General features: G+C 37.7%; 3 protein-coding genes across 3 annotated transcripts; 2 read left to right on the forward strand and 1 right to left on the reverse strand.

Annotated features, from left to right (window-relative positions):
* Window positions 1-2,654: 2,654 nt before the first annotated feature.
* On the forward strand, window positions 2,655-4,609 carry Cbr-cec-1 (the record flags this gene model as incomplete). The annotated part of the gene is made up of 4 exons (XM_045243912.1): window positions 2,655-2,708; window positions 2,908-2,951; window positions 3,699-4,413; window positions 4,457-4,609. The coding sequence occupies 4 exons, from the start codon at window positions 2,655-2,657 to the stop codon at window positions 4,607-4,609; spliced, it is 966 nt and encodes a 321-aa protein (XP_045096395.1).
* Window positions 4,610-5,116: 507 nt separating this feature from the next.
* On the forward strand, window positions 5,117-7,330 carry CBG18137 (the record flags this gene model as incomplete). The annotated part of the gene is made up of 7 exons (XM_002642126.1): window positions 5,117-5,341; window positions 5,386-5,514; window positions 5,561-5,725; window positions 5,772-5,920; window positions 5,967-6,189; window positions 6,240-7,071; window positions 7,116-7,330. The coding sequence occupies 7 exons, from the start codon at window positions 5,117-5,119 to the stop codon at window positions 7,328-7,330; spliced, it is 1,938 nt and encodes a 645-aa protein (XP_002642172.1).
* A 129-nt stretch (window positions 7,331-7,459) lies between these two features.
* On the reverse strand, window positions 7,460-9,151 carry CBG18136 (the record flags this gene model as incomplete). The annotated part of the gene is made up of 5 exons (XM_002642125.1): window positions 7,460-7,690; window positions 7,736-7,847; window positions 7,893-7,996; window positions 8,848-8,950; window positions 8,997-9,151. The coding sequence occupies 5 exons, from the start codon at window positions 9,149-9,151 to the stop codon at window positions 7,460-7,462; spliced, it is 705 nt and encodes a 234-aa protein (XP_002642171.1).
* Window positions 9,152-9,447: the final 296 nt, after the last annotated feature.

A 9,447-nucleotide genomic window follows, 5' to 3' on the forward strand; every position in this document is an offset into this window, starting at 1 on the left:
CCGGACATGAACACCGAAAAAATCCGAAAAAATTTCCATGTAAGAAAGGCGTTATGATGCGGTGGCCTAGGTTTCTCNCTGCGCGGGAATTCAAATCCTATTTTTTTCAACGCCGTTTTTCGGGGATTTAGGATTTTTTTTGAATTTTTTCGCAATAATATTAGAAAAATACATATCTTTGGAAACATTTTAGGGCAATAAAAATTTTTGGTCGGAGTCCCCCTTTAAATGCGCAACATCAAATTCAGCGATACGTAAATAGGCTCCACAAACCCCTTGAAAAATATTATCTCAGCGGTTACACGGAGATGACCTAAATATTGCTTCAATAATAATATATTAACAAAACAGTTCGGGCATCAACTAAGACACATTTCTGATTTATCTGTCCAAACCCAAACTCAATTGGTTAACTCCGAGTGGGTGAAAGAAAAACATTCTGCGGGTGTTGTAAGCGAGAGCCAGAAGTTTTAGCCTCGAAGGCGCGTAAGCAGACTGTCACTCCAGTTTATGAAAGTTGACAAAACAATCATCTCCAAGTTCGTCTTCTGATTCTCTCCGATTTTGAGATTCAAACGTTTAAGTGAAGCCAGGAGATTGTAGCCGCCGAGCCGAAATCGACTAAATGAAGTTACGTCTCTTTGTTTCTCTCACTCTCTCTCAGTCTGTCCGAAAATTTTGAAAAGCTGGAAATTATAATATAGATTCAGGTGACCTTTAAAAAGAGTGAGTCGCGAAGCGACGAACAGTAAAATAAAAAGGTTATTTCCAGCTGTTTGAAGCGCCGGAGGCGCGGCAAACAGGCTGGTTTTTGTAAAATTTTGAAACGTTTAAAACAAACCTAGATTGAAAACTTTGCATTCACAGCATTTTTGAAAATTCCTGGTTTATCATATATTTGCCGATTTCTGAAAAATATTATGTTTTTTTCACGTTTTCAGCACAAAAAAACAAAATTTTCAATCTAGGTCTTTTTTTCACTCTGAAAATGTTCCAAGTAATCGGAAACTTGAGAGCCAATATCCAGAATCCTAAAAATAGTCAAAATAACCGAAACTAAAAATGTATTTTTTTTATCTTAATGACTGGTACTGTAGGTCTGGATATTCTGGATGAAACTCTTTATTTTTGCTCATCCAGTCATCAGTTTTCCATTCAAGAAATAGATAGTAACTCCATAAATGTGTCAGTTTCGACTTAAGAGGAAATTAAATTAACAAAAGAGATTAAAGTTCCAGATCAATGAAGTACCGTAAAATCTTCAAAACAGTTGCACCTTCATGATTTTTTTATTTTCGTTCCTTACTTCTTATTCCTTGTTTCGGCTTTTCGAAAATTTTATTCCGCTTATCTTTGACCCTGACCCTGACAGCCAACTTTGAGCTAATTTTTCTTGGCTCCTGAGAACGATATTGAAAGAAGTTATGAAACTTTTTAAAAGTTAAAACTCGTTAAATATACATGTTTGATATTATGGTATTACTTACGGTATGTTTAGAGTAAGTTCTGAGTATTGAGTAACTGTTTTCTTACAATGTTTCACACACACAACACTACAGTATATATATATATTATATATTATATATATATTAATCCTAATTCTTAATAATTCCTCATTGACCACCATTTCCAATGATCCTCACCAACATCATGATATGCCCCTTCTCAACTAATAATGTATGTGATATTTTGGATATTTCCATTTTCCTCGTCGTTTCCCTTCCCCTTCCTCCGTCTCTTTTTCTCTATAAATGCCGAGTGTCAACCTAACGAAAAAAGAGTGAGCGGGAGAGAGGGGCGCTGATGCTGCTGTGTCCGTTGTTGGTTTGCTTTCGGTCGATGGACACGTCGAGGTGACTAGAGCCAGTAAAAAGTATTGTGTTAACTGAAGAGACGCCCTACAGAAACTGTGGTGAGAGGGAGATCGGAAAGAACACGCGCGAGCGGTGTGGAAAAGAAAAAAAAACCTCCTTCTTTTCCCGCTCTCACTCAGGAACACCACACACACACAAACAAACCAAGTCGATGTCGTCGTCGTCGTCTTCTCCTTATTTCCAATTCTCTGCTCCCAATTCTCTTGCCGTGAGCTCTTGGCTTCACTGATTTCTTCTTCTTTTCTTCATTTGAATATGCCAAATTTGGCTTCCATCTCATTAGCTTAATTTCCCCATGTTCATAATTTTGAATCTTTTTTAATTGATCTAATTGATGTTGTTTTTAATTTGATAATTAAGATTTGTAATTACCAATTTTGGAGAGCAGAATGTTCAAAAAATGCACTTCTTCAATAGGGCCCAATATTCATAATAGTTGTTTAGTCACCGAATTCTAATGAAGTAATTTCAGAAACAAAAAAAAACAATGTTGTTCTTAAAACTCAATGATCAAAAATCTAGACATTTTTTTAAAATATAAATTTTCCAACGAATTCCTACGAAAATAGGGATTGGTCTATCTTGTGGTGAACAGTGAGCAATTAGGTCTAGCATTTTGAAGTTTGTCTGGAATTTTGAGATTTTTGAAATTTAAAAGAGTTAGTTTACATTTTCAAATTTTCACTCAAAACTGATAACCAACACTGATAAAGTCTCCTATCTATTTCTTCATTCTCTTCCCAAAAATTCTTATTGTTTCAATCTCCCATTTTTTCAGTCATGTCTGCCGAACTGTACACAGTTGAAGCGATTTTGGAGCATCGTAAAAGAAAGGTTCGTGGGAGATTTGATGATTCATGATTTCGTATACATTTCTTTTGTACTGAATGGTTTTCTCTGAATCTCTTTTCCGAAAACGCCAATGATTTGTTTTGGAGAGACGCAGACGGTTTTATGAAGAGAGATACAGAGAAAAAGAAAACAACGAAATCTGGACAAAGGAATAGACTTTAGAAATATTGAATGTTTTCAGGGAAAGAACGAATTCTACATCAAATGGTCTGGATACGATCATTCGTAAGTACCAAAAAATATTCGAATTGATATCAAGCTCATTAAGAAGGATAGTCTGATGCATTTATCCAGATTCCATTGCCTGATTTCTAATTAGTCTACCGTAAATCCTGTAATAAAAAGGCCCCAACACTGTCAAGTTTGGGTTAAATTATCTCAAGTCCCATGTAAGACATCAAAGATGTGTCAACTGACAAAAAAACTTCTGATATTATGGTTAACATTTTATCAGTTGACAATTTTTTTATTTCTTTCACAGGAACCGAGATAAATTGGCTCAGAGTTCATAGTTAGGGGACCCTTCTATCACAGATTTTCGATATTTAAATTCCGTAAAATATTCTAAACCTGTATTAGAAGGGTCGGTCCTTCTATTATTCCAGTGTATTTCCGGGGGGGGGGGGGGCCTATTATTACAGGGACCCTTTAATCAGAATGGGGGTTCTTCTATTTTTCCGGCCATTTTTTCAAAATTTTTAATCGAAAAATTTGAGGAATTCTTGTTCAAATTTCATGAAAATCTATCAATTTCAACAAAAATTGAGCAAGTCTTTGAACAAAAAAGTTTTTCAACAAGTTCTTGTGAAATTATGAAATTCCCGGAATATTTTTCAATGAAAACGCAAGTAATTTTTCAATTTCAAACAGCACATTTAGAAGAGACTATTTCAGGAAGCCCTTCTATTAGGGGAGGCCCTTCTATCAAAGATGCCCTTCTAACACAGGTTTTACAATTTTTTTCATTTACAGCCACAACAGTTGGGAGCCAGAGAAGAACATCGTCGATCCAACTCTCATTGAGTTGTTCTTCGAAAAAGAGGAAACAAGAAAGAAGCAACTCAAAGAAAAGAAGGATAAGTTGGCTGCTGCAAAAAAGGCTGCCGCTCAAAAAGCTGCTCCTCCATCAAAAAGAGCAACAACATCATCATCATCAAACCGACCATCGTCTTCTTCTACTTCCCGAAGTTCCAGAAGACAGAAAAGTCCACCACCAAAACGACAACGATTGGCTGGTGGAGAAATTCGTCCGGATAGTGATACGGATGAAGAAGAGCCGATTCAGCAGAGAGATGAGGAGGAAGAGCAGGATGATGATGAGGAGGAAGAGGTTCCAGTGATGAAGAAGAAGAAAAGTGTGAAAGAAGAGGAGGAGGAGGAGGAAGAAGAAGAACAAGATCAGGAGGAAGAGGTGCAGCTACCAGCTGTGGAAGCTCAAGCTCCAGAAGCAAGACCTGAACCGGAGCATCACGAAGAAAAAGAAGAAGAGGATGAGGAAGAGGAAGAAGATCTCAAGATGAATGGAGAAGAGAAAAAAGAGCCAGTAACTACCTCAACAGTTACTCCATCAGCTACCGCTGATGTTCAAGAAGGCGAGGAGGAGAAAACTGAAGAGGAAGAACATTCTGAAAAGCCAACAATTGAGAAGCAAGAAGAGGAGGACGGATCCACTTCTGAACAGGAACCAGTATGAAAATATTTTTAAAGTTTAATTTATTCTTTTTTTCTAGATTTTCAAGGAAGCTTCTGAATCAGCTCCATCCACTTCTGAACCATCTACTTCTAGTGGTCCATCGACTTCGGCTGCTGTTCCAGCTCCTGCTCCGATTGCCCAAGCTGCTCCAGCTGCCGCTGATGACGATGACATCACCATCATTGAATGAACCAAATTCATAAATATCTGAAGCCTAACGATTCTCCATTCTTCTTACATCTAAATCAATCTATCTCGATCGTTCTGTCCAATTCCTTTCCATCACTCCTTTCGGCACCCATCTTTCAGACTTTCCAATGTCAAAATATCGTTTCTAAACCTGTCTCTTCATTTATTTTTTTATTCAATACTACTGATTTAGCCACCAAAGTATCTTTACTCCGAATTCATATATGTCACTCCCTATCAGTCATCAGAAAATAATTCCAGCCCCCAGTTACTCAAATGTTCGCATTTTTTTCAAACTGAAAATAAAGATAAATTCGAAATATTTAGTTTGTGAAACATTCAGATGATGTCTGCTCATTTTCTAGCGAAGCTCGGCGGTGGACTCTCCTGCGTCTGTTATCTCTAACGCGTGCCTGTGGAGCGCAGAAGTAATTGCTTAATTTTTCAATTTTTTTTCCAGGGAATTATATTGAAAAACTAAAAATTTTATATTGTTTTTAGACTTTTCATGAATCGACAACGGTTACTCAAAATATGGTGTTTGAAAAAATTAGGAGAAACACACAGGTGCTACTCTTCAGCTGGAGATCCAACCAAATTGATCAATTTCTCTGAATTCACACCTGAAAAAATCCGAAACTTTGGAATTGTCGCTCATGTTGATCACGGAAAATCTACACTTGCAGATAGGTTGCTGGAGTTATGTGGAGCGGTACCTCCCGGGCAACAACAGGTTGAAAATTACTTTTGAATATCGGAATTTTCTTCAACTTTCAGATGTTGGATAAGCTTCAAGTAGAACGAGAACGAGGTATTACAGTAAAGGCTCAGACAGCAGCGTTAAAATATCAAGGATATCTTCTCAACTTAATTGACACACCCGGTCATGTGGATTTTTCTGCAGAGGTTTGAGGGCTTCTACTGATTAGTATAATAGGTTTTTGATTTCCAGGTGTCACGAAGTTTAGCAGTTTGTGATGGAATCCTTCTACTCGTTGCTGCGAATCAAGGTGTTCAAGCACAAACGATTGCAAACTTCTGGCTCGCGTTCGAGAAGAATATTCAAATTATTCCCGTCATCAACAAGATCGATCTTCCAGGTGCTGATATCAAGTCAGTGAGTTGTTTTTCGAAAATTGAAGGAGTGAAAATACAGCGTTTAGGTAGAAACACAATTGAAAAACCTATTCGAATTCAATTCTGAAGAATGTCTTCACATTTCTGCAAAAAGTGGCCTCAATGTAGAGAAGGTCCTAGATGCGATTGTTGAACGGGTTCCAGCTCCAACAGCGAATGTAGAAGCTCCTTTTCGGTACAAATCTACGATATTTTAAAAACTTAAATTCTGTTTTTTTCAGTGCAATGATCTTCGACTCTTATTTTGACCATTTCCGTGGCGCTATCGCACATATTGTGGTTAAAGAAGGATCAGTTAAAAAAGGAGACAAAATTCGATCATATCAAAATGACAAGAGTTACGATGTTTCAGAAGTTGGAGTTATGCGACCTGAAATGGTAAAATGCACAGAAGTTAGAGCTGGTCAAGTTGGATATTTAGTTTGCAATATGAGAACAGTAAAGGTAGAGTGGGCCAATATTTTATTACTTAAAAAAGTTCGATGATTTTTTAGGAGGCTGTTGTCGGTGAAACTTTATTCGCAGCTGAAACTCCCAAAGAATCGGTTCAATCATTCGCCGAAATCAAAGGAGTGAAAGCTACAGTCTACGCAGGATTATTCCCCGTGGAAACTGCAGATTACGAAAGTCTGAAGCAAGCCGTAGAACGACTATGCCTGAACGATCCTTCTGTCACGGTCACTCCTGATGCGAGCAAGGCACTTGGTTTAGGATGGAGAATCGGATTTCTTGGTGTCTTGCATATGGAGGTGTTTGGAGCACGGCTTTCACAAGAATACGATGCAAGTGTGATTTTGTGTCAACCGAGTGTAGAATATAGAGCAAAAATCAAGGATAACGAGAACATCCGGAAGAAAAGATACGATGGAATGGAAGAAGTGAGAATTCTCGATCCAAGTAAATTCCCAGAAGAGAGTGACGTTGATAGTTTCCTGGAACCAATGGTTAAGGTTCGAATGATTGTTCCGAATGAAATGATGGGTACTGTCAATGGTTTATGTTCTGAATGTCGTGGAGAGCGTGGAGAAATTTCGTCAATTGATACCAGCCGATTAATGATTCTGTGGAGATTGCCGCTAGCTGAAGTGGCTGTTGATTTTTTCGAAAGGCTCAAGAAGTTGACAAGTGGATACGCGTCTTTTGATTATGAGCCAGACGGTTGGCAAGAAACTCGATTAGTCAAATTGACCATTTTAATCAATGGTAAAGAGGTCAGTGAGTTTTCACAAATCCTACCAGCTGCTATGGCTCGCGACCGTGCGAAAACCTTAGTGCAGAGGCTGAAAAGAGAAATTCCACGCCAGCAATTTGAAGTCACCATCAAAGGTAATGTTTAAAATTTGAAAGAAATTTGAATTCTCCCTTTTCAGCCTGCATTGGTTCTTCGACAAAAGCTTTATCTCAAATCGTCATTCAGCCCATGAAAAGAGACTTTTCACAACTCTTGAAAGGTAATTTTGGCGGCGGTGGAATGGAACGTTTGAACAAAAAGTTGAGTCACCAGAAAAAAGGAAAAGAACGAATGAAGATGGTTGGAAATATTCAGATTCCGAAAGAGGCATTCCTAAATGTTTTGAAAAACTAGCATATTTCTGGCAGTTTTAGATTAGTTCAATTGTTTTTGTTTTTTGTTTTAATAAATTGTTTAATTTTTACTATAACGAACTAAATAAAGGTATAACAAAGAGAACAAAACGCATCAAACAATGAAGTTCTAGTCCCATCTTTTTCTCTCTGCCAATGCTGCTAGTGAGTCTTCAACTGTCGTGTGTCTATGTAGAAGATTTCCAACGTTAGCTCTCTTTCTAATTGTTGCTTTTGATCCTTCCGTATTCTTTGGTTTTCCTGGCATTCGTTGTGCTTCCAGATTCTCGAACTCTTTGGCCCGTAACTCCTCCAAAGATGCAACGTTCTTTTGAGTCTCCAAATATGTCTTTTCAGCTTCCTGTAAACTTCTTATAAGTTGTCTTTAGTACGTCTCCGAACTCACAGCTGAAGAATAGGGACGAGTGAGCAAATTCATAACGACTTGCTCCCTGGCGAGTCGTTCTCGTAGAATATTGACACGGTTTGCAGAAACAGGATAATCGGGACGACCTGTTCTGTAATTTACAAAGTTTTAAATGTTTGAGAGAACTGAAACTAACGCTTTCTGTTGCGGAAGAATTGGGCCTCTATATCCGACTTCCCAAATACGGCGATTCCAATGACGCGTATTCAAATTTCTGGACAGTGCTCGTGACAGATACATCTAGAAAAATATATAATTAGAAGACGGTTATATCCGGACAAATAAAAAAAAGATTTTGGATTTTTTAGAATCTGCAGAGACTCCGTAGACACAGTGTAGATTTACGCTAAACAACACGCGACCCGTTAGTTCGGAGTCTCGTTGTTTATGGAACGGGAGAGAAAAGGAGAGCGTTTGGCTAAAAAAACATGCTTTAAAAGTATTTGAAGAATTGGAACACACTGAGATTAGTCTTTTTTCTATTATGCAGTGAGAAAAAGAATCACTTAAATAGTTCATCTTCAAAAAAAAACTTTTATTGATGAGAAAATACTTTACAATACGGTTTTTAAAATTAAAAAAGACTTCAGAGTTTGGAATAAAATGAAAACCCCTTTTCTGGCCAGAAAACAATAGTTTACAAAAAGTGACTTGAGGTCAGAGATTATAGAAATTCGAATAAATACAGTTTTTACAAAAATAATCCAAAAAGGCTTCATTGGTTTCGCAAGTGCGATCCAGCCGATCCAAGTCTCTGAGCTCCTTTCAGCTCACAAATGAGAAGTTTTATAGAGGACGGCCAATGCCAGCTCCTTGATGTTTCTTCCGGAAGTGTCTGCACAAACCTACCGTATGCCTCCCAAGCTTGTTGATAGTTCTCGTATTCAATTGCTAAAAAAACAAACTGAATTGAGATGCGGTTCTTATATTTCACTTACAATCCACGACATGATTCAAACTTCTGATCGTTGACGCTGGTAGTAAATCTTCATTGACGAGAGATTGTAGTTGTTTCAAACGGATTTTAATGCCTTCTGCTTTCGTCTAAACTTTTTTTTAGATTGTGAGAACCTCCTAGGGACTTCACCAACCTGTTTATCTTTCATTGCATTCAGCTTATCTGCTGCTTTGAACAGAAATGGCATCAATTGCTTTCCAGTCAAATCCATATCTCCTCGAACTTTTTTTGGAAGGCTGAAAAAGATTTCTATTAACTCAACATCTGGCTTTGTCTTCTCACTTTTCCGGATCCACACTTTGAAACGAATTCGGAAGTTCCACATAGTTTGGCAATGTGAACTGAGACAACATATCATCTGAATTGGACAATGAAGGAACTTCCTTGTTAAAAGAACTCGATGTAGTTGGTCGAGAACTAAACGATCGTTCAGCCATGGTTGAACCTGGAAAAGGAGATTCTATAAATTGATATATTCTAAAAATTTATTAAATAAATTGATATATTCTAAAAATTCCCTAGCAATAACGTCCCTGAGAAAATCTTGCAAGAGAGCTTTCCAATAGAAGCATCAAGAAAATAAATCTCTTTTTTTTCTCAGAAGCTCGTATGGGCGGGGCATCTTTTATGTCACGAGTGCATTCAAGATTAGTGAAGGTAAGCTCTTCAGTTTCAGAATTTGAGGCCCCGCAAATTCCGGGGAAAGAAAAAATCGGGGAAAAAAGCCGGGGAA

The sequence above is a fragment of the Caenorhabditis briggsae genome (genome assembly GCF_000004555.2).
Source record: "Caenorhabditis briggsae complete genome, chrIII, whole genome shotgun sequence".
NCBI lineage: Eukaryota > Metazoa > Nematoda > Chromadorea > Rhabditida > Rhabditidae > Caenorhabditis > Caenorhabditis briggsae.